The sequence below is a fragment of the Triturus cristatus genome, chromosome 8, assembly GCF_964204655.1.
Source record: "Triturus cristatus chromosome 8, aTriCri1.1, whole genome shotgun sequence".
NCBI classification, from domain to species: Eukaryota; Metazoa; Chordata; class Amphibia; order Caudata; family Salamandridae; genus Triturus; species Triturus cristatus.
The window spans coordinates 1,005,217,544-1,005,243,548 of record NC_140591.1 but is presented as its reverse complement, the minus strand read 5'-3'; the positions used below and the strand labels follow the sequence as shown (position 1 = coordinate 1,005,243,548).

The window sequence follows — 26,005 nt, the reverse complement described above, 5'->3', positions numbered from 1 at the left end:
TATACATATATGCATGGTATGTACATGAAAGTTTGAAAAATTCTAATACAAGCAAAGCTAAAAAGCCACCTAATTACAAACAGAATTGCTTTAACTTAAACGAGGGCGAGACCTATTGCATTTTCAATGCTTGTTTACTTTGATTCCATCAAGAAGGCATTCAGATGTGTCCCACATTTGCCATAATTTCTGAATGGTAGCACTCTAGTTGCTCATTAGATCACTGTAGTAAAGCTACTAAAGTCACTCAAAATGTGCCCTAATTTTTCTTTCTGCAGCACTAATCATAATTTCTATGGCAAAATGAACCTCCTCATTGTGTTCCTTTTAAATTAAAACCACTCGCACTCTACCACGCGCACTCTACCACGCGCACTCTACCACGCGCACTCTACTTCTCCACTACTCACTCTCTACTTCTCCACTACTCACTCTCTACTTCTCCACTACTCACTCTCTACTTCTCCACTACTCACTCTCTACTTCTCCACTACTCACTCTCTACTTCTCCACTACTCACTCTCTACTTCTCCACTACTCACTCTCTACTACTCGCTACTACTCGCTACTACTCTCCACTTCTCACTCGCTACTACTCTCTACTACTCACTCGCTACTACTCTCTCCTACTCGCTACTACTCTCTCCTACTCACTATCTGCTACTCTCTATACTCTCTATTACTCATCCTCTACTCTCTACCCCTCTACCTTTCTCTACCTCTCTCTACTACTCTCTACCTCTACTACTCTCTACCTCTACTACTCTCTACCTCTACTACTCTTTACCTCTACTACTCTCTACCTCTACTACTCTCTACCTCTACTACTCTCTACCTCTACTACTCTCTACCTCTACTACTCTCTACCTCTACTACTCTCTACCTCTACTACTCTCTACCTCTACTACTCTCTACCTCTACTACTCTCTACCTCTACTACTCTCTACCTCTACCTCTACTACTCTCTACCTCTACCTCTACTACTCTCTACCTCTACCTCTACCTCTCTCTACCCGCACACATATGCACATATATGCATTTATATAGATGTATGTGTATATATATGAATATACATACATATATAAACATATATATAATCTGCATATCTATATAAATACAAATATAAATGCATGCATACATATACAGATATGCATGTTATTTACATGAAATTTTGAAAAACACTAATAAAAGCAAAGCTAAAAAGCCACCCAATTACAAACAGAATTGCTTTAACTTAAACAAGGGCGAGACCTATTGCATTTTCAATGCTTGTTTACTTTGGTTCCATCAAGAAGGCATTCAGATGTGACACATTTGCCATTAATTCTGAATGGTAGCACTCTAGTTCCTCATTAGATCACTGTAGTAAAGCTACTGCTCACCAGGGAAGTCTGCTGCTGGTATTGAAAATACATGTTTCAGTCTGCATGTCAGAATTTTTTTATGAAATAGAAGAGGATTTGAGAAGTCAAAATGTGCCCTAAGTTTTCTTTCTGCAGCACTAGTCATAATTTCTATGGCAAAATGAACCCCCTCATTTTGTTCCTTTGCAAATTAAATGTTTTAAATGTTACCACTTTATTCCAATCAAGATGGCTGCAGGTGTGCCATACCTTTGTCATAAGTAAGACTGTTAGCGCTCTAGTTGTTCTTTAAAACACTCTGGGATTTCTGTCATTGGGCTATACTTGGGCTACATCTCGGTGATATTTGTGCTACATTTGGGCTCTTTTGTCTCTGGTGGCCATCTTGGGAGACTTGTTATGAAGTTTCCCAATTACCTCATTTACTGCAGTCACCTCAGTAGGCATACTGTCAGTTTTTTACTTTGATTCAATGAATAAGGCATTCAGATGTGTCACACATTTGCCATAAATTCAGAATGTTAGCACTCTAGTTGCTCATTAGATCACTGTAGTAAAGCTACTGCTCACCAGGGAAGTCTGCTGCTGGTATTGCAAGCGCATGTTTCAGTCTGCATGTCAGAATTCTTTAATGAAATAGAAGAGGATTTGAGAAGTCACTCAAAATGTGCCCTAATTTTTCTTTCTGCAGCACTAATCATACATTCTATAGCAAAATGAACCCTCTCATTCTGTTCCTTTTTAAATTAAATGTTTTAAATGTTAACACTTTATTCCAATCAAGATGGCTTCAGGTGTGCCATACCTTTGTCATAAGTAAGACTGTTAGCGCTCTAGTTGTTCTTTGGAACACTCTGGGAAGCTGCAGTAGAACACAAAGGAATCAACTGACAGTCTCTGCCCTTGTTGGATGTACATGTTTTACTGAGAATGTCAGACTTCATTCTCACATGACTGAGAAAGATGATATGAATTTACAGAAAATATGCTCTCAGTTTAGCTTATAGATCACCTTCTAAACCTCTGTGGGAAAAGCATGTGAAAATAGTTCTCTCTCAAACAGGATTCATGATATCCCAGCAGAAGGCTTTTTCACATGGTAAAATCACCTTAGAACATACTACAATTCCTAAAATGAGTATGGTACCATCAACAAATGATTTATAATGTAACTAAAGTCTTAAAACCTTCTATTAACTGCAATGCTTTTTAATGAGGTGCTATCATGTATATTGGTCCCAAGATGGCTGCCAACACTTCTTGGATGAAGTGCTGACAGCCAATCAGATCTCACAATGAGATGTGTGGTTAGGCTCCGCCCAGATATGTATATGATTTTACTTTTGATTTTCTCAGGAACTACTGAACGGATTTACACCATATATGCAAAAGGCACATGCCTGACCTGAGGACTACCTCTTTGCCAAATTTCAAGTAATTCTGTTCAGCCGTTCTGGCTGTAGCTGTGTCTAAAGGTCCTATGGAAAAATGCATGGGGAAAACGCGTTTTGGGACCCCTCTTTTTTCTCGGCCCCCGCTTGACTAATCACCCCGAGACTTTCAGGGTAGGAGCTGAACGGAGCGCCCCATTAGTTTTGAAAATTTTGCGAGGATTCGTCAACCGGCGCCAAAGTTATTCAAAATAGAATTTTGAGATTTCCTATGGAAACTAGGTTGTAACTATAACTATCTACTGGCGACTGCCAGTAGATTATATATATATATATATATATATATATATATATATATATATATATATATATATATATATATATATATATATATCTCTTATGAATGACGGAAAGGATAACAAATATTTTTTTTAAACAGTAATATTGTAGATCAGACAGAAAAATTAGGCCTATATTTTAAAATCACAGTATATAAAACTGTTGCGGGAGGCGAGTTTTTCTGAAAATTGTAACAATTTATATATGTATTACAGATACATGTAGCGGAATGTTTTTGGGTATTCGTTTGCTCCAGGAATTCTTACTAGAGATTATATACATTCTCCTGGACATTTTGAGCCTTCTGTAATGAAAAATGAACATTTCTAAACCTGTGTTTTCCAGCATATATTTCCTAGTGCAGGCATATTCTGTGAGCAGAATGAAGAAACGCGTTACTTACCTGTAACAGCAGTTATCCAGTATTGGTGTCTTTCATAGATTCACATGCCTGAATCATTCCCCGTCGTCGAGACGGGAGCCTCCGGTACATAAAAAAGTAATGTCCTATAGACATACATAGAGAAAAATAGGCCTAAGGGCCTCCCCTTAGCCGCCTATCATAGTCCTTATGTAAAAAGGACCAAACTCCTAGAGCCAGCCAATCAGCTATCACCTCCCTCTAGAACCTTCCTGGCAGGAGCCTCAGTCCCTCAGATTTTCGTACGCACCAAGCTAGGTAGGCGTAATATAGTTAGAGAGAGGTGTGAGTCCTTCCAGGGGAGGCGGGAGGGTTGCATGTGAATCTATGAAAGACACCAATACTGGATAACTGCTGTTACAGGTAAGTAACGCGTTTCTTATCCAGTATTAGGGGTGTCTTTCATAGATTCACATGCCTGAATCAGAGTAGTTAGCAATACATTATGCACATTTCTGATGTAACATGCCATAAAGGTATTTGAGATAATACAGCATTATCATAACAGTTCGAAACATTGGCATACATCAAAATAGTAAAACAGTAAAGAATGTGCATACCAGGATGGCGGGATGTTGGAAGGCTCACCTCACTGGAATAGATGGCGAAGCACCGCCTGGCCCACTGCCGCATCCCTCGTAAGCTCGGCATCCAGGCAGTAGTGTCTGGAGAAGGTATGCGGTGACTTCCACGTCGCCGCTCTACAGATGTCCAAAATCGGCACTCCAGCGAACAGCGCTGCTGATGTGGACATCGCTCTGGTGGAGTGTGCTTCCACCCTGTCTCGCAACGGCCGTCCGGCCCCTTCATGGCAGAACGCTATTGCAGAAGAAATCCACCTTGAAATGCTCTGTTTCGTGAGAGGCATACCCAGCCTTGGTCTGCTGTAGGCCACTAATAGCTGCGAAGACTTTCTGAAGGTTTTTGTCTTGTCTATATAAAACTTAAGACACCGTTTGAGATCCAGAGAATGGAGCGTCCTCTCTGCTGCCGTGGTAGGGTTGGCAAAGAAGGAGCGCAGGACCACCGGCTCGTTGAGGTGAAAGTCTGAAGGCACTTTCGGTATGAACTTGGGATTTGTCCTCAGCACCACCCTGTCCTGTTTGAACTGCATGAAGGGCTCCTGAATGGAGAGAGCTTGCAACTCGCTGACTCTCCTGGCAGATGTGAGCGCAAGTAATAGAGCCGTTTTCCATGAGATGTACTTGATGGAGGCTCGGTGAATGGGCTCAAAGGGGTGCTTCATGAGTTGATTAAGGACCAAGTTGAGGTGCCATGTCGGTGGGACCCGTCGGGGCCTTGGAAAGGACCTATAAAGACCCTTAAGGAACTGTTTAACAAGTCTGCTGGACCAGAGGGACGGGCCTTGAAAAGTCCTGGTAAAACGTGAAATCGCCGCTAGATGCACCTTTATGGATGCATGCGCTAATCCGGACTGTGCCAAGTGCAGGAGATATGGCAATATCTGCTCAGGTGTGATATGAAGTGGTCTCAGGCCCTTCTCCGAGCACCAGACGCAGAAGCGCTTCCATTTGAGGGAGTAGGTTTTGTTGGTACTGTCCGCCCTCGCTTTTGCTAGCACATCCCTGCAGTCCTGCGGGATGTTCAAATGGCAGAACTCTCTGTGCTCAGGAGCCAGGCCGATAACCTGAGCGATTGGAGGTTCGGGTATTGCACCTGCCCGTTGGACATCGTCAGTAGGTTCGGGTGCTGTGTTAGACGAATCGGCGTCCTGATGGAGAGGCGATGAAGATCCGAGAACCAGTGCTGCCTCGGCCAGTACGGGGCGATCAGAATTAGTGTACAGGGCTCCGCCTTCATTTTCCTGAGGACCCTGGGAATCATCGGGAACGGTGGAAAAGCGTACGCAAATACGCTGAACCAGCCTATGGAAAAGGCATTTCCGAGCGACTCCGGTTGGGGATGCCAGCTTGCGTAGCTTGGGCATTTGGCGTTCTCCCTGGTGGCAAACAGGTCGATTCTTGGGGCTCCCCATTCCGAGAATACGTGTGTTAGTGCACTCTCGTCGAGCTCCCATTCGTGGGAGAGAGATTTCTGCCTGCTTAGGGCGTCCGCAATGGTGTTGTCCTTTCCCGGGACGTAGTCCGCCCTGAGCGTAATCCCCTGGAGAACAAGCCAGTTCCAGATCTTCTGCGATTCGCGCGATAGCGTGAGCGAACGCGTTCCTCCCTGTTTGTTCAGGTAATGCATCGTCGTGGTGTTGTCCGTTCTGACGAGCACCTGAGAGTTCTGGATGCGTGGTAAAAAGGCCTGCAGAGCTAGATACACAGCCCTCAACTCCAGCAGATTTATATGGAGGCGTTGCTCCTGATCCGACCATTTGCCGCGGACTCTGAGGTCCTGAAGGACAGCTCCCCAACCCGCTAGAGATGCATCTGTGGTGATTACCAGTGGTGCTGCTGGCAGCAGGAACGGTAGTCCTCTCGAGAGGTTTCTGGTATCCTTCCACCACTCGAGACTCCTGGATATTTGCGGTGTTATGCTTATAATGTCCTCGAACGAACCTGCACTCTGAGTCCACTGGTTCGAAAGAGCCTCCTGCAGAGGGCGCATCCGCAGCCTGCAGTGAGGGATGAGTAGTATACAGGAAGACATCATCCCCAGGAGTGACTTGAAGGTGCGAACTCTCAGGGATTTCCTTGATTGCACCGTTTTGGCCAGGGATATGATCCTGTGTTTTCTCTCGTCTGAGGGAAATGCTCTTGCGCATTCCGTATTCAAGGTAGCCCCGAGGAAGGTAATGCTTCTCGTTGGGGACATATGTGATTTCTGAAGGTTGAGCGTCAATCCTAGATGTTGGAAAAGATTGGTACAAGCGTTGAAGGATTTGGTTGCGCCTACGGCCGTAGGCGCCTTGACCAGCCAGTCGTCTAGGTAGGGGAAAACTTGGTGACCCATTTGACGTAGGAAAGCTGCCACAGGAGAAAGGCACTTGGTGAAAATCCGCGGAGCGGATTTGAGGCCAAACGGAAGGACCTTGAACTGGTAGTGTTGTCCTGCCACTTCGAAGCGTAGAAACTTTCTGTGCCCCTTGAGTATCGGGATGTGATAGTAAGCATCCTGAAGATCCAAGGATGTCATGAAGTCTCCTTCCTCCAGAATGCCTAGGATTTCTTGGAGCGTCACCATCCTGAACGACTGACTCTTTAGGAAGGAGTTGAGTGCTCTGAGGTCCAGGATGGGCCTCCACTTCTTTTCTTTCTTGCGTATCAGAAAGAAACGGGAGTAGAAACCCTTCTCCCTCTGAGCTGATGGAACTCGCTCTATTGCTCCCTTCCTTAACATCTCCGATATCTCCCGGAGAAGCAGCCGCAGATGTCTGTGTGGAGACTTGCGGGGAGGGGTTGCAGGCGGGATGGCGGTAAATTCTAGGGAATGGCCGAATCTGAGGAGTTGGAGTACCCAACGATCTGAGGTGATGATGCGCCAATTTTTTAGGAAATGGGTCAATTTTCCTCCAATTTGTGAAGAAGAAGATGGTAGCTGGACTGGCTGGAGTAAGCGGTCACTGGCGTCCGCCGGTGCCCCTTTTCTGGTTCTTACCCCTGAAATTGGATTTTCCGTAAGATGATTGTCGGCCCTGTTGTTGCTTTTGCTGGTACTGGGTCTTATTCTGGAACGAATATGAGGACTTATTCTGGAATGATCCTCTGTAGGAAGACTGACCTCTAGACTTGTTGCCCCGAAAGGACTGGTTCCGTGCCTGTAAGGTTCCAAGCGCTCTAGCCGTGTCCGTGTCCTTTTTAATGGCCTGGAGCGCCTCGTCAATTTTATCTCCGAATAGATGCTGCCCATCGAAGGGCATATCCAGCACCTTCGTTTGCACTTCCTGCCTGAACGATGTTGCTTTGAGCCATCCTTGGCGGCGCAGGACTGCAGCCCCAGCCAGTTGACGGAAGCCTGTCATGGCTACATCTATGGCGCAGTCGATGATCTCTGCCGCAGAAGACTGGCCTTCGGAAAGGAGTGCCTTCACCTCATCCTGTACGGCACTCGGAAGTTCTGCTAAGTATGGGGCAATATCCTCCCAAAGTTGGCGGTTATAACGCCCTAAAAGGGCTATGGAATTGGCCACCTTGATGGTCATTGCCGAAGTGGTTGAAAACCTTTTGCCTATTGTGTCTAACTTTCTGCCCTCCTTGTCTGGTGGTGCTGACAGAGGCGAGGATGGATTTCGAGAATTTTTCTGGGCCGCTTGGGTCACGACAGAATCTGGTTTCGGGTGGCCAGTCAGGCAAGCTGGCGCCGTGGACGGTGCTTTATACTTCTTATCCAGGCGCGGAACGACCGCAGGAACTGAAGCTGGCGTCAGCATCAACTTCTTTCCCTGGTCCCAGAGGAAGTCAATGATAGGGATGGATTTGGCCGTCTTCTTCGTCTGCTCCTTAAAGTCATGGAGGAAGCATTCGGTTTCCGTCGACTCCATGACCATATGGAACCGCGTCGCAGCCCGTTCCACTAACTTATGAAAACCCCCGATATCCACAGGTGGTGAATCCGCCTGGCGCGGTTGTGGGGAAGGTGGTGAAGATGCTACATAGTCCTCCTGCTCATCGTCATCCTGGTCCGTCAGGTCTCCCTGGACCTCACCTTCCTCCATCTCCTCCGCCTCCTCATCCGTTGAGTCTATCACCTGAGGTGGCGGCTCGTGGCCGACCTGCGTTACCGGCAGCGATTGCCTTGGGGCTGTCGCTGGGGTGTTTGTAGCTGGCACTGGGACCCCTGTATCCTGTCTTGGTGGTTCCGGGAAACGTTGTTTGTAATCCCTGATAAGGAACTTGAGGTCCTTAACTATTGCCAGAGGGAGGCAGACCATTGGGGTGACCTCCGTGCGGACTTGTTCCTGGACGGGGCGCTCCTGCGCGCCTGAATCTTCCTGCTCCTCGTCCGTGCTTTGGCATTTGACAAACAGCTCGGAAGGGGAAGTAGCCTGTTGGAAGAACTCTTCTTCGGACTCTTCACTCTGCAGGATCTCCAGAGGTAAATTGGTTTGGACCTTGCTTGGAGATGTTGTTTCCGGGGTAATCTGTGGTCTGGAAGCAGATCCTTGGACAGAAATCGCCGTGGTTTTCCGTCCCACGGACGACGACGACGTTCCCGTCGACGGCTCGGCTGACACCAACGGCGTCCCCATCGACGATATTTTCCTCGTCGACGATGTGGTCGTAGACGATTCAGTCGTCGTCGATGCCTTCGTCGTCGACGCCTTCGTCGTCGACGCTTCCGTCGTCGACGCTTCCGTCGTCGACGCTTTCGTCGTCGCTTTCGTCGTCGCTTTCGTCGACGATGCCTTGGTCGTCGACATCTTCGTCAACATCTTCGTCGACGATGCCTTCGTCGTCGACGCGCTCGTCATCAATATCCTCGTCGTCGACTCTTCCGTCGACGGAGGGCTCCTCGTCGACGAGGTCCTCGACGGGACTATCTTCGTCGTCGACGATGATTTAGACGACGGTTTCAGAAGTATAATAGACGAGATAGGGGTACCTGCAGACGATGATGGAGTCGTCGTCGTCGACGAGCGGGCCGACGCCGCTGTGGACGTGGACACAGTCGTCGTTGCTGTGGAGACGTGTCCTGATGGCCTTTTTTGCGCAGAGGATGGTGTCGCAATTTTTGAGGCCGACAGAGTAGGCTTCTTGAAAGTGAGAGAGACTTTATCAGACGCTGAGGATCTCGAAGATCTTGCCTCTGAAGACTTTTTGTGCGTCTTCTTAGGAGGAGCGTCTGAGGGGCCAGGAGATGTCACTCTCGGCCTCTTCAGGGAGACTTCAGAAGCTCCGGAAAAGCTCGCCTCTGAGGAAACCACACTGTCTTTGTCCTTGAGCCTGTCCAGCCAGATAAGCAGGCGGCCCTCCCTGTCTCTCAAGGTCTTATGTGGAAAAGACCTACATATCTTGCAGTCCTTAGGGACGTGGTCCGGGTAAAGGCAATACAAGCATAGTTCATGCTTGTCGTCCACATGAAGCCTCTTCTTCCCACATGAAGAGCAAGCCCTGAAAAGGGCTTTCTTCTGGGAGTCAGACATGCCAGGAGTTGTAGATGAAATAAACACTCACTGCAGCAAAAAGAGGCCTGAAGTAGTCAGTGCTGAAATCCTGAAGAAGAAAGTCACCAAAAATCGTGAATAATCTGGTTTGTAAGAAATCCTGAGGAGAACTCAGGCTGGAGACTCCCTAGCACAACGTGCGGTAGAAAATCTGAGGGACTGAGGCTCCTGCCAGGAAGGTTCTAGAGGGAGGTGATAGCTGATTGGCTGGCTCTAGGAGTTTGGTCCTTTTTACATAAGGACTATGATAGGCGGCTAAGGGGAGGCCCTTAGGCCTATTTTTCTCTATGTATGTCTATAGGACAATACTTTTTTATGTACCGGAGGCTCCCGTCTCGACGACGGGGAATGATTCAGGCATGTGAATCTATGAAAGACACCCCTAATACTGGATAATAATCTAGTTCTTTATTAGAACGCTGATCATCAAGGCAGCTGTTATTGGAAGGCGGCGTAGTGATATGTGGGTCTGAAGTGTAATGTGCCTTGTTTGTACTAGCTATGAATCTCCTGGGTAGACATTGCAGCCCATGAAAGAGCAGCATTTTTGGCAGTGTACAGCTCTTTTATTTACAAATGATGGTACAGACTTTCTGCTCCCTGTTTATTTTAAGGCATTTTAATATCAGTGGGTGGATTGTTTTAATACAGTTATAGATCGCTCTTCTGCCTCTAGCTAGAATGGTTGTTAAAGGCCCTCTCCCTTGCTATAAGCCGTCCTCTACGCCTTTGGCCTGAAGCTAGGGTTCTTGTTTTGGTAAAAATGGATTTTAACAAATAAACCATATTTTCCTAGCTAATGAAATTTCAATAGTAGCGTCTTGAAAGCCATAAAATGAATGCCCTATAATTCTGTGGCCCAATGTATATGTTTGTGTATATATACACACAAAATACATATATATGTATACGTGTTTAGGAGTGGGTAAAAGTATGGAGTGATCAGGGTTGGTTTTTTTTAGGATTAAGGGGTAGGTAGGGGTATAGGGTGATAAGGGTATTTTAAGGGTATTTGAGAGTATCGGGTAGTAAGATTTTTTTTAAAGGTTCAGTGGTGGTACGGGTATAGGGGTAATTAATAAAGGGCGGTTTGAGGTGGTTCCCCCTATAATTATTTTTAATGTTTAAAAAGAGTGGGGGTCTCACGATATATATATATATATACATACACACACACACTTTTTTAACTTACCTTATTTATACTTACATGCATGGTAAAGGCATGCGTTGTAAATAATGCATGGTTAAGGCATGCATGGTAATTGCATGCATTGTAATGTCATCATACAAAAACCTCGGAGTCAGATGGGAAAAGGACCTGTCCCTCGCTGCACAAGTCTGGCAAATTTCGGCAGCTTGCTTCGGAAAAATGAGATCAGAACAATTTTAGGCTTCCTGCCAGAAGAGAGCCACAGAATCTCAGCCCATGCCCATGTGACATCCAATCTTGACTATGCCAACTGTCTTTATCTGGGGATGCCAGGGTACCTGATCAAAAGGCTTCAGACAGTGCAGAATGCGGCGGCAAGGCTCATTCGCAAGGTCCATATGCACCTGCATATTTCCTCCGACCTTAAACAGCTCCATTAGCTCCCGGTAGCCAAGAGGATCGAATTCAAGGCCCTCATCGTCGCTTTTCACCCCATACAGGGTAAAGGCCCAGGCTACCTCAGGCAGCGGCTTTGCCTGTATCGTCAGGAGCAGACACAAAGATACAACCATCGGCGTTACCTTAGTGATCCTCACTTTTCTAAAATGAGACAGGGAGCAGGTCTTTCACGGTAAGGACCGCCAAACTTTGGAATGCCCTACCTCATCACTTACGCATGCTGAACTCAGAGCAGGATTTTAGAAACGTGCTGAAAACCTGGCTCTTTAAGCAAGGGGAGAGCTGATCAAGCCATCAATCTCTTTGGTCTGCTTCGTTAGCGCCTGGAAACCTCGTTGGAGGTAGCTGTGCGCTTTATAAGTGTCCCTTGATTGATTGATACATCCTTTATCTATTTCACTTTTCTGGAGGAGTTGGTCAAGTATCAAATATGTGATATTTGACAACTGAATGAATGAAGTGTAAAATAATCAGTGGAAAATCTTGGAAGGACCAGCATGTGTCTTGTTTCAGTTTTAAGGACACCAGTACCAAGCCAAACATACTAAAATTGTGATCTCAAAATAGAATGGCTAAACAGGGTCAACAGCAACATTGCAGAGTCCAACTGCATCACCAATACTCAAGTTAGCAATCATTCTAATACTTTTGTGATAGCCTAAATCCTCTAAAAAATACAATTAAAAATCATGGATAATAGATAAATGCAATACCATTTGTAACCTGAATGTACAGCAATCAATAAACGTTAAAAATACCAAAGACCATCTTCCAACATTAGAGATAGCTGCAAAAAATAACCAAACCATACTATTGAAGAAGCTTGAATTAATTATTTTTCCAAAATGCTGTCTATTTTGAAAGGCTGCCCTCTAACCTCTCATTGTAAGATGGTTAATATACAAAGATGCTGCAAAGTGGGCAACATAAAACCCTGGAAAAAAAGAATGTAGCCTAAACACAACCAGACCGTTCATACATAGAAGTACAGTGTACTCCACAAATTCCAGGCAGAACAGATTTTTTTAGTACATCTAGATCCATAACTTGATATATATATATATATATATATATACACACACACACACAGACTCATATGTATATATCTATACATACATATATAAATCAACCTCCGTAAAGTGAAAATAAATAGCTCCCAAGTAGAAGCCCTGTAAAAAAACAAAATCAGTAAAAATTTAAAACTATATTAGCAAACAGATCACTCAAACAATTTAGGCAACACATTTAAGGGGAAAGTCACAGATCTCTGAATGGCCATTTATCAACCACAATTTAATAGAGCAGACTGCTACCCAGGAACTGGCTAATACTAGATGAAAAAACAGAAAACTCACATTCCTTTTCAATTCTCCGTAAACACAATGTATGTTTTGAAACCACGTAGTTTTTCTTGTAGTTCACATTTTGGCATAACAATTTCCAGATACAGTCTGACACCTGGGGCATATTCTTATGTAAAGAATCTGTAGCTGAAGTCTCTATCAGATTAATGCTGTTAGATCAAAGAAATCATAAAATAACCAGAGAATTACTAAATAAATATCACCTCCTCCTTACTAAAAATGTATTTAACTGCTTTAACATCTGTCCAACTATTTGCTTGCAAATGTAGGCAGCGAAGGAAAGAAACGTTTTCTCTTGATTAAGTATAATTGTGGTGTTTAAGTGACCCACACAAATGTTCAAAGAGTCTCCTTAGTATTTTCAAGATGGAAGATGCATGCTGTCCACCGAGTATAGCCCCACCCCATTTCTCCTGCTCATACTAGATTTCCCTTTAATCTGGAGGGAACTCAAATAATTTCCCCAAGGAAGCTGTACTGGTGCGTCTGAAAACTGCCTGCCATTCATGCAGTGCCCTGGGGATGACGACCTTCTCGGACTCTTCTCTACTACGGAAAATCGGAACCAGCTTAAGTATATACATTTGTGAACTGCAAACATGCACTGAACACTAACTGGCAATGGCCATCTGCCCAACTGCCTGGCTTTGTGGAACTAGGCAGCAGTGGTCCTGCACGTCAAGGCACAAGTTTGGGACTTGAACCTCAGTGGACCCTGGCTCCCTTTGTATTCAGAGTTTCTGGCTGCGGACTGAACACTTCCTCCCGACTAATAAGCATGAAAGACATGCTGAAGGTTGATGAAGAATCCAATTTGACAACCACCGACTGTTCTTGACTTGCCCCTTCAGCTCCTCACGAAATACAAAGATCAGCTGCCTGAAAGATCGACTGCTATATGCGCATGTCAGTCCCTGGAAAAGCCGCCAAGCAAGCACACTCCAGCCTGCACCAACTTTTGCCATTTTCACTGTCTACTTCACCGTGTGGAGTGCAGCAATCTGCCAGCTGCTTATGTAGCTGGGTAGACTGATTTGTAGACTCCGATTGGTCCAGGGTGAGCCCTGTGTGCTCCTGGGTGCATAGCTCCAAGGCATCTAAATGGATTCACTAGAGGCCCATTCTTCTTTACCAGCAATGGTCCTGGCCGATACAATTGGTCATTATGTGATCCTTTCTGAGCTCTGAACTCAAACATAGAGCTGAAATAAACTGTTTAACCAGAACCCACGCTTAACGGTAGGGTAGGCTAATGAATTTCTTTTTTAACTGTGCTTTAGAGGACTTGCACCAGGTGGGAACCGTTAGCATAAGGACCATCAGTACGTGCTCAGAGGTAACACAGTTTAAAACTGCCCTGAATGAAGCGTCTCTCTGCTTGATCGAGAGCCTCATTCTAAATGTGGTGTTTGACCAAATCAGAGATACAGCAACATCAGTTACTTCTTGGACTGTACTTACCATGAAAGGCCCATTGTCTCCATCTTATGGAGAGTGCAACACATCACCTAATGATTAGTGGGCAAATAAATTACCTGGATCAGGCCAAATCAGATGCCTGTGGAATCCTGGACACCTAAAGTACACTACTTGAAGCCAGGCATCACTTTCAATCAGTTAAGAAGAACAACCTAAAAACACTTCAAGGAACTCTATCATTCCTGCTCAATTTACTCACAGCATCACAAGAATAGAAGATCTGATATAGGGGCTTGAAATCCCGACTGACCAGGAAATAAAAACGATGCATAGAAAGGAATCACAAATACTCTGTTGTGACATAAATAATAAAATATGGTGTGCCGCAGCTATTCAGCATCAGGATATTGCTGAGCACAATGTGGGCAATGTACATTAATGTGTATTTTGGGTTCACCCTATTAAAATTATTTAAGGTCCTTCCACTGAAGCTGAAGACAATCAACATTCTATGAATGTAATGGACAGAGACTACAATAATTGACACCACGGAGGGAGCTACAAAGGCTGAGACCACGACACTTACTACAATACCAAATCCTGCACCAAGACAGCATCTACGCTTTAGTGGGAAATGAAAATCCTACCTTTAACATAGATCACATTAAATTAGCATACATTAAAAACAGATTTTCGGGATAACACAAAACACTGTTTTTACTGCTGTAGCCACAACCTTTGAGCTGGTGAACGTGGACACCTTTTAGAGTTTAAATGCAACCTAATGTCACAATTCGAAATCAATTGAGTTGCGGTGATAAGGCCTTGGGTTCTCTTCTTAGAAAGGGTGCTAGCAATATCTTAAAGGATGGGACAGTTTGTGCAAGTGTGGAGAGGAGAGGTTAGACAGGGAAAGCTGCAATTAAAAATAAAAAACATCAAAATAAAATAATTTGAAAGTGAATGCATTATAGGTCTCAATTAAGTCATCAAATTCACAAAAATACAAAATTGATACTTTCTCACCACCTTCACTCCTTTTAAAAATGAATTCAAATGATGTCCATCTAATAGGCTAGAAAATCATTCTTACCACCATTTGGAATCTACCGGGTTAAAACGAATGCATCCTTGTAGCCCATTTCATCTTTTAGGTAATTCTAGAATTGGGGATATATGTGATAATTTATGAGAACAGTAAAGCAGAGAGAAGGCAGATCATAGAGTCTAATTTCTTATCTGTGCTCAAAGGAGTTACCTATTGTGCTGAGAGACCCAAGACTGGGGGAAAAGGGGAGAGTTTTTTTTTAAAAAAACAATTACGTCAATACTAATAATATTCCCCAATCAATTATTGCATTTTGTGATTTTATACCAATTAGTAAGATTATATCTCTTGCCTACTCACAGCCAGACAAATAAACCCAATGGCAGAGCCCGAAAACATGTCCGCTGGCACTTACCATCACGGTAGCAGCTGCCTGAGCTGCTACTGCAGCCTGGTTGGCTTGGTGTTGAGCAGCTTTGATTTTGGCCTGCAAATGTGCAGGAGGGTGAAAATATTTGCATTTCTCCCTCATGCAACGACCCTTAATGTAATCCATACAAACGGTTACAGTGTTATCATTTGTGTCAATCATCGTGCTGTCTGCAGGGTGTGCAAAGCGGCAATCGGTCTCTCCCCGTGCACAGTTTCCTCTCTGGAACTCCCTGCAAACCTATGCAAGAAACACAGGAGGGATTATATGAGACTCATGGCCTGCCTGTTGCTTTTTGGTATTGTACATGATAAAAACAGCCTATTGATGGCGTGGTACTTGTACGTAAAGCATTTTTTTGCAAATATTAGCGTTTACATTTATGGGACCACTTTGTTTTTTTCCTTTTAAAAAACAAGGCCTTTGAAACCCCGTTCGACCTTCAGTGGAACATTTGCTTAGTTTTCCATCCTGACAAAGACGAGGTATTATCTTTGAAGCTGCTGGCAAATATATTTGTAAAATTTGCTGCTGTTTTCACCCATCACAATAAAACTGGAACTATATCAGGCTTGAACATCTCCTCCCTTTTTAAAGTATTGGGAAAATAGGTGGTGAGGGCAGTCGGGGGCGGAGGGAGGGGATTTCAATCGCATTTCCCTCATATTTTTAAGCATGTGGAGGTAGTTAAGTGGCTGCATATTGTGTAAAAAAAAAATAATGGCAGCATGCTGCATTCACGTGCTCGCCAGATCCTTCAAAGTAAACTACTCGTCTTTGGCAGAATGGAAATCTAAAAGGTTATCGCAGAGAAGTTATGAGGAGTTTGCAAAAACACTGCTTAAAAAAAAAAAAAAAAAAAAAAAAACACAGGTGATGCTGCCCATTCAAAATTTTACTTTAAACTATTTGAACATAATTTGCTATGCAAAACGTTTGTTTCACGCAATCTTCCCCCCAAATTTTGATGAAAAGCACATTCAACCCAAAAATGCAGCGCGTCACAAATCCTGAATGAACTTGACCAATACATTGACTTTCAGAGAATAAAAATTTCTAGTACCTCTAGTTTATCTGTTCTGAGGAGTTTCTGACCAGAAGAATTGGAAACTGACATAGGCGGACTTCCAGGGACCATGACGGGTGTGTTGGGCAGCATTTCAGTTGGGACTAACCCAACACTGTGCGTTACAGGTGTCAGATAGGGAGCAAAACTAATAGCGTGGTTTGTTCCTAAGCCGGGACCTACAGGAAAAGAAGGCTGCAAAATGAAAAAAAAAACATTCAGGTGAAAAACTCAGCAAATGATATTGCTGCAACACAAAAACAATTGTTATAACGCATACATCAACTCATGCAAAATGAATGCCAACAGGGAAATGGTTTCAGAGCCTTAATCTGTCTTCCAGCTGCAGGCAACTTTTCTTTTTCACCCTTATGTCGCCAGTACAACTTAAAAATAAATACACAGTACAAGACACAGGTCTGGTCTGTTTTGATACAAATGGCTAGCAAAACAATCCCATACCCCTTATTTCACAAATCTTACAAGTTCAATTAAAGTAATGATTACAATCTGTTGCTTTTTTATACATGATCATACAAGGATGCTCCAGGAACAGGTTTCTCAAAATACATCACAGCAGCCCTCAAAGTTTACTTGGTGGAAGATCCTATTGCAAAATTCACACATTTCAACAAAAATACAACATAGCTCCATTGCATGAAGACAAAAATTGGGTCACATGCCGTAGCTCATTTATTCGAAACAGTGAAAATCGCTAGTATGCGAGTGGCGTTTCATCAGCTCTAGGGGTAACGCTTCAGCTCCAAAATAGGTTACTGATTTGTAACTTGAACTCAAGAATCAGTACATTACATAGGCCCCTATGTCTTAATCTATTTGACATCAGTGAAAATCAAGGAACCCTTAACTCAAAATGAGGATTCATTATTATCTCAATGCTAGGAGGGCCCTAACCTATAATTATGCTGGCCATCAGAGAGGCTATTGAAACATGCTGTCCATGACCATCTTATACTCCTTTTTCATGACAGTTACAGAAGATGTTTAACTATTCATGATAAGATGGTAAGGATGTAAAGTCCACAAGTGAATATGTAAGACTCTAATAATGGAGAAATAAATGTGACAGATCAGCGTTTACTTCTCCAGCACCTGGTATTCCTCTAATTCACATATCTTAAGCAATGATTACGAAGCTCAATGAAACAAAGAAGGACACCACGGAAGAGCAGGCTTTCAAAGGATGTCTGAAAGTTGCAATGATGAGAAGGATGGAACATAGTCGACTCCCTCCCTTCCTCTCCGAACCCACGGAAATTAACTGTGGAGTACCCCATGGATCTTCAGTCAGCCGCACGCTCTTCAACATCTACATGGCCCCCCTCGCCAGACAGTATAGGCTCAGCATCGTATCCTACGCCGACGACACCCAGCTCATCCTCTCACTCACGAAGAACTTCAAAGACACCAGACTCTGCTTCCAGGAAGGAATGAAGAACGTGGCAGCCTGGATGAAAGACAGCTGCTTGAAGCTCAACTGGGAGAAGACCGAGGTCTTCATCCTCGGTCCCTGCACCTCTGCCTGGGACAACACCTGGTGGACCTGCGCCCTCGGTACCCCACCCACCCCTACAGACCACGCTCGGAATCTTGGCATCAGCCTCGACTCCTCCCTCTCCATGAACCGCCAGATCAACACCGTCGCTTCCACTAGTTTCAACTGCCTTTGCATCCTCCATAAGACCTTCAAATGGATCCCCCCGACTGCAGAAGGACCGTCACCAACGTACTCATTATCAGAAGACTGGACTACGGCAACGCCCTCTATGCCGGAATCAACAGAACTCTTCTACACAAACTCCAAACCATCCAGAACGCCGCAGCCAGACTCGTCCTCGGGTCACGAGCACATGACCCAACACCTACTAGGCCTCCACTGGCTCCTCGTTGAGAAGAGGGTCACCTTCAAACTCCTTACCCACGCCTACAAATCCCTCAACAACATCGGACAATAATACCTCAACGAGAGAGTATCCTTCCACGTACCCAAGAGGAACCTCCGCTCTGCCGACCTCGCCCTGGCAGAGGGCCCCCTCATCCACAGAAACAGAACCGGCGGGAGATCCTTCTCCTACATCACAACCAAGACCTGGAACAAGCTCCCTGTGAACATCAGACGCTCCCCGGCCCTGCACACGTTCAGGAAGGACCTTAAGACCTGGCTCTTCGACTGATCCGGATCTGCTCCCCTCCCAAACGCCCCCAGCACCTTGAGACCCTCACAGGTGAGTAGCGCGCTATATAAACCCCCTGATTGATTGACTGGGGGATAATGTTAAAGAGGAAGATACATTTAGAGAAGGGTTTCTAAATCCTTGCTGAAAAATAGGAGATTCAGATTACAACTAATACGACCAGGGATGGAGCTCCATAGCCTGGGATCTAGGCAGGATCAGGCCTCTGCGAATGTTTTTGCTCTTCTTCTTTTCCTGGTGGAGAGTTTAGGTATGTCGTTCTGGTAGGATGACTGGTCAGTATATAATACTTTAGGACTTAAATAAGCAATCTTAAAGTCAATGCTCGCATCCAAGTGTGTGCCAACAAAGGTGTTTGTTGAACGGGAACCATTATGTCAGATTTTCTGGCTCCCGTTACTAGGTAAGCAGTTGCATGTAATACAGATTTTAGAGGCTCCAGGGAAAATTTAGGAGTGCCAGCCAAAACTGAATTTCTTTCAAATGGCTCAGAACCAGGGCTTGTACAGTTGAGTTGAAGTCAGAAGAAAGAATGTACGGCTTTGTGAAGTTGAAGGGAGGATCGTGTCATTTTGGTAATGTGATTCGAAAGGATGAGATGTTCACTATGAGAAAAACCAGAGATTTGGTATGAGGCACCAGAGTGGTAAAGAACCCACGAGAGCCTAGCGGTCAAGCCCTTATTGTACTGGCAAAAAAAAGAGTTATTAGAGTAGCAAACACAATTAGTTTTGGTTGGATTCAATTTCAAGGAGAGAGGACACACATTAGGCTTTTCAAAGACCTTAAAGTTGTCAATGATGATGGTCTTGGCTGACCTGCATGTGTGGACTGGAATGTAAGGAAAGACAACAATGCTTGAAAAAGGAACACATTTATTAAAAGCAACGCATTAACTGACGGCAGCTCACAATCAACCATTAACTGATGCCGCTCACCATCAACACAACTCTGCTGGAGAAATATTTACACAAAGGTCCTGCTGTGGCCGTTTTTAACTCATGGAAGAAATTGTAATAGAACCTGGAAGAGATTTGATGATGTTTCAAAGCAGAATTGGACGCTAGCAACAATCCACAGGGCAAGGCTCGCATAGAACTTTTCTTAGCCATTACGGCACAAATCACTGACTAGTTTGCCTAATGTTATTCTGTCATCTTAAGCGACTAGCTACCGTTGCCTTGGGTGAACACAATTAAAAGTAATATGCAAAAGAAAGATTGAATAATGATAAAACATAAATCTGATAGATCAGTAATATTTTATAAGTCCTAATAACATTAAACCTTATTCAAAAGTGCAAAGTAATAGGCAGGCAAGGCATGCATTTTCACAACCCTAACTAATAGATCTAGTGAGAGGGTTCATTTGCTGTCAGATACTAAGGTCAGGTTAAGGAAATCCAGCACTTAAATGCGCTGTGGACATGTGGGAGAGTTCACAATTACCTATGGCCTTGAGAACCCGCGCTGCCTAAACACTTTGTGAATAAAAGACAATAAGGGAAAATAATTTCCCCCAGTCTCCTTTTTGCCCCTAAACATGGCGCTTTCAAGAAAAGTCAGAGAATTTTAAGTTTTCTTTTATTACCAATATGTTTTATTTCCAACATGATGCAGAGAGAAACGGGGCATTGAACTAGTTGGCATAGCTTCTACTACTGCAACACATGGTATGCTATGCTAAAGATCACCTGGCAACTTTTTAAACTAAGAGAGTGACTGCGTTTAAAGAGATTTTGCAAATGTTTTCTCTTAGAGGTTTACTGAAACAACGCTTTGGGTTTTAACTGTGATTCCATCTGCACATCTGAGTGTGGAACAGACGAAGACAATTTTTTCGGGAAATTACGGTATGCCGGTGTTCTAAAATACAGCCATGAAGTTTCAACACTGTAGGTTTAGAACATGAAGTAGTCTGTGTGACCGGCCCATCGTTCAAGTGATGCAATCGCGAGTAATGTAATGTGGAAATTAGGAGTCCTGAACTAGCTTGTGTTATGAAAGCGCCAAGCCAGCATCAGTTAACCCCTTCCCCGCTCATGACGGAACCGTTCCGTCATGAGCCACGGTTGCCGTGTGCTCATGACGGAACGGTTCCGTCATGACACGACCGTTGGCGGCCGCTCCGCCTACGTGGCGCTGTTTCCCCGCCTGTGCGGGGGGACAACGCAAATGGGCGGAGTCATGACGGAACCGTTCCGTCATGAGCACAGCTCAACCGTGGCTCATGACGGAGCGGCTCCGTCATGAGCACAGGCCCACCGCGCTGCCCCCCTGCCCCCCCCAGCGCTGCAGCGGAATGTCCGCAGCAGCGAAGGGGTTAAATGTAAAATTATTTATATCCTACAAATTCGGAGTTAAGCTCAAATACTAGTGTGAATAGATGCTACCTTGAAAGGGGGCCGGGGGGGGGGGGGGGGGGGGGGGGGGGTATTGCGACGGGAGCTGCAGAGCCAATGCTCTGAGGTTCTGTGACACAACCGCTTTGGAGTTGTGGTGTCGCTGAACTAACTGTTTGGTTTACGAAATCCTCCTGCTACTCTTGATTAGCAACTCGCCGAGTGGTAGATGCTGGCTGCTGCATTAAAACCGCAATTCTAGACTAAGCACTTAGAGGAAGGCGAGTGAGTGAACCCATACGTGATGTTCGGCGTACAGAATGAAAGAGGGTAAGAAGCCATAAGGGCAAATGAGAATTAGCTGTCAGACCTTTTCAGGTATTGGTTTAGTCATCATAGGTTTAAGTCTATAGACTGAATACCAGGTTATATTCTACAGAATTCTTAATTGTGACTACAGTTCAGCCACAGTGCATGGCGTGCGTGAGTTATAAGTGAAAAGCTCACAGGCGACAAACTGTACATACACTGACCCTATAAATGGACCATTTGAGATAGACAAAATTGATATAGTATTCAACGTCACTTAACAGAATTATATTGCGTTTGTGATCATCAGGTAGACACGCTTTGTGTTTTCTTTGTTGAATGGATAAAAAGACATTAACACAATGCAATGCTAGACTATGGAAAGCCACAAATGCACACTGTAAGATTGGATTCACCCAATTTAACTTTCAAGTAAGGACACTGTAAACAGAATAAGATTGTACCAGCGGCACGGAAGTTAAATTTCACATGTGAACAAGACTGTATTTACAGCACCCACATCAATAAACATGGCTTCAGGGAGCACTAATGTGCTATGGCTGGGCTGCAGTGTAAAAGCACTGCAGCGACACATGGCAGGGAAGCATGGCTTTGTCAAGCAGGAAAATGGTATTTAACATAAATGTTATTTAATACCCCTAAAGCGTGACTTGTATGCCTGCTGGCTTAGTGCTTCAAATATAAAAACGTGGTATACTACACAATGGCAATAGAATGCCCTTAGAGAGAACAATTATCCAAAAGCGGCTTTCACTTCGTAGGTAAAGTTTCTTTTTTACAGAACAGACCTAGAAGGGATTAGCCGTCTGGGAGCGGGACACGGGTAGATGGCAGAACAAAGGGCAGCTTTCACGTTGCATTTGACTTGGAGATGCAAAAAATGTGCTAACAGGAAATTACACAATTAATTCACTGGGCCGCCATACATTTTTAGGTCTCGGCTGGCCATCGCGTAAGCGATCGCTCAGCGAGACTTATGTAGGGGCTTCAGAAAATGCTCCCAAAGGCTTCCCAGGCGGATCGGGTGGCGGTAACACGCACAACCACGCGCATTCCATTTGCCACCAGCTACTTCCTGCGTGTGCGCCGCCTCACGCATTAAGAGAGATTTAGTAAGGGGCACAAGATCTTAGGAATGCGGTTTATGGCCAGTGCATGTGAGGCATTCAAGCGCGAAGCTGGCATCTGGCATCGGACTTGAAAGCAGCAGACTGCTTTCGCCAGCGCGCGCTCGGCCTCACTTCCTGCATCCCCTCTTACAACAATTAACTTTCGTTATAACTCACACCCCATATGCTCGTTCCCTCCCACCATTCCTTTGATGTCCGCTTTTCTTGTTGTTTACAAACCACGCCACACACTGCTGCACGGCACACACTGCTGCACGGCGCACACCACACACTGCTGCGCACACTGCTGCATTACACACTGATGCACGCCGCACACTGCTGCACGCCGCCGCATGCCGCTGCACGCCACACACTGCTGCACGCCGCTGCACGCCACACACTGCTGCACGCCGCACACTGCTACATGAAACACTGCTGCACGCCACACACTGCTGCACGGCACACACTGCTGCACGCCGCACACTGCTGCACGCCGCACACTGCTGCACGCCGCACACTGCTGCACGCTGCACTGCTGCATTACTCACTGCTGCATTACTCACTGCTGCATTACTCACTGCTGCATGCTGTACGCCGCACACTGCTGCACGCCGCACACTGCTGCACGCCGCACACTGCTGCACGCCGCACACTGCTGCACGCCGCACACTGCTGCACGCCGCACACTGCTGCACGCCGCACACTGCTGCACGCCGCACACTGCTGCACGCCGCACACTGCTTTTATGCGAGTTTATACTACTGACATTGTAAATGACAATGCCTTTAATTTGTTTTAAAACCAAAACATAAATAAAAGGCATTGTAATTTTACAATGCCAATAGCTCAAACTCTTATAAATGCGAGACCTATTGCATTGCAAATGCTTGTTTCATTCTACATCCAGCATGAGGGAAAACAATTCTCGGATTAGAAGAGGAGGACACCTTCTAGCCACAGAGGAGTGGCTACGGAAACAACCAAAGTTCATACAGATAGAGAAAGGCAGAGGCCCTCTTGCGTTAAGGTTCTAGGAAGGTGTGCAGTGATCCAATAGAGGAAGTGCCGAAAAGGAGGTATAGATTACTGCTTAAAATTAGGACTGGGTGTTATATTTTTTTTTAAAATATCCTGTGCTCTAGGCAGGGATTAGAAAATGTCTATTTTTATTGGTTTTAAACAACCAAAAAGGTCAAACATAACAGTAGGCATAATAAAGGCTTGACATCACAGTATCCAAACGATTGCGCTATTAGTTCGATCAACTATGTGTAATTAGCTCCACTGAGTGCCCCCTCCGTCCCGGAAGTAACTTCTGGTTTCCTTTCCCACCCACAACCCATCTGTAGTCCAGCCAAGGAGACCATACCATCTCCCATTTCTTGGTGCATCCCCTGTTTTGATAGACTGTCTTTTCGTCCAGCATGCACCAGTCCATATCATTCTTCCAGTCCTGCAACACTGGGGCTTCCGCTGCCACTCCTGACCTTTGTGCAATGTTCCGTTTTGCTACTCCTAAGCCCAAGGACAGCCATAGTGTGCTATATCTGGGTGGGGGATTGCTGTAATATCCTTCCATCTCTCCTTTTTCCTTTTCTCCCTCTTTTCTCCTTGTGTCCTTTGCTTCTTTCTATTCTTTCCCTATCATTCTATCTTCTAGAATCCTTCAACGCTCTGTTTCATTCTATCCCTGTACTTCACCTTCAGCAGCTGCTTTCGCTGTGGGTTCCGTTAATCTTCAACTTATTTGCATCCAGCATGAAATAAAGAGTTCAGCGTCTACATCGTAATCCGCCTGCTTCGCATTTCTTCAGACACTACATTTCTGGTACCAGGAGTGGGGTGAGAAAAGAAAAGTAAAATTTCGGTCTCGCCCACACCACCTCCTACTCTACGACTACTGCGATGCCAGCAGCTTTCTGATTGAATTAATTTGCTTCATTCCGCGGTCCTATGGAACCCACAGACTTTCATGTGTGTTTTTCTTCTGTTTTATTGGCATTTTTCACGTTTTTGGCCTCCGCAGGCTTGAACTGCTTTTCTTGAGCTCTGCCAATGCATCTTTCAACCCTGAGCTTGTGTCCTCCTTTATGACGCCTTAGCCTTGCCTGTCTCAACGTTTCCACGGCAACCAGCTCTACAGCATTCTGACTGACGCTGCTTCCCAGTCATTGTGACGTTTCTTCATGATGCCTCTTGCTGTTTTCACTCTTCCTGGAGCCCAGCTGTTCCAATCTGCTGTATGACATCACAGTAGCCTGGCAAAGAAGATTCCTATTGTTTCTTTCAGCTATTCTATGCTGATCGTCTTTGAAGCTCTGCACCAGCTACACTTAACCCCTTCGCTGCCAGGCCTTTTACCCCTCCTGTGCCACGCCCTTTTTTGGCTATTTGGGGTAGTGCGCGCTGAGGCCCCTGTAACTTTTTTACCACAATGTATCCACGCCAAATTTGCGTCCTTTTATTCCAACATCATGGGGATTCTGAAGGTACTGAGGGTTTGTGGATTCCCCTCGGGGGGTCACAGAAATGAGCCAAAATACAGCAAAATTTAGTTTTTGGGGGGGAAAATGGGAAAAACGGGCTGCAAATGAAAGCATCTGGGTTTTTCCCTGCAAATGTTATCAAAAAAGGGTTTGTGGGGCTGAAATCACCATTTTCCCAGCTTTTAGGGGATACCAGACTTTTGTCAGAAACCCAAAATGTTTTTACACAGTTTTGGCACTTTTCTGGGTCATAGCCTATTTTTGCTATTTTTGCGCTTTCATCCTCCTTCCAGTTAATGGTAGAAATGGGTACAAAAGCAATAATGGATCCTGGACAGCTATACATTTTAGAGAAGTAGACAAAATTCTGAATTCAGCAAGGGGTCATTTGTGTAGATCCATCAAGGTTTCTTTATAGAAATTAACAGTTAAATATAGGATAAATTGAAAAAAAGCGCCTTTTGTGTCAACGTTTTCACCTGTAACTTCTTCTAATTTTGACAGCTCTTTGAAAGCAATATACCGTTACATCCGCTGGACATTACTGGTTGTGGAGATAGGTTCACCAAGAACCCGACGAACCCAGAGCCAAAAACTGAGCAGCAACTTGCAATGTTTTTTTGTTATGTACCGGGTATATAGTAATTATTCTGTAAAAATGTGTACATGGAAAATAAATCGGTATGAAAGACACCTATGTATTTATGAAATGGGAACAAAATATAGAGTTTAGAAACAGTAGATTTGCACATTTCCGAAAGTGGGATACTCATACTAGCATGAGAATTATCAGTCATTTTTTCGAATGACTTCTTTTTTACACAATGTCTTTCATTTGGAAGGCAGAAATGCATCGAAAGTCAATAGGTAATAACAGTTCCTTTACAAATCTGAATTACCCTAAGTCTCCCGATAAAAATGGTACCTCACTTGTAGGGGTAGGCATAGTGCCCACGACAGGAAATGGCTCAAAACCCAACGTGAACACACCACATTTTCACA

The 26,005-nt window shown here is 44.7% G+C and overlaps 1 protein-coding gene across 25 annotated transcripts in view; it reads right to left on the bottom strand.

The window, feature by feature from the left end:
• The window catches only part of MBNL2 (muscleblind like splicing regulator 2), a 501,363-nt gene that overhangs the window by 103,476 nt on the left and 371,882 nt on the right, over nt 1–26,005 (bottom strand). For all 25 annotated transcript variants that reach the window (XM_085622558.1, XM_085622561.1, XM_085622565.1 and 22 more), the window contains 2 exons: nt 16,519–16,716; nt 15,441–15,695 (listed from right to left, as the gene is read on the bottom strand). In XM_085622558.1, the coding sequence (XP_085478684.1) occupies nt 15,441–15,695; nt 16,519–16,716 (453 nt within the window). The remainder of the gene's footprint in view (nt 1–15,440; nt 15,696–16,518; nt 16,717–26,005) is intronic.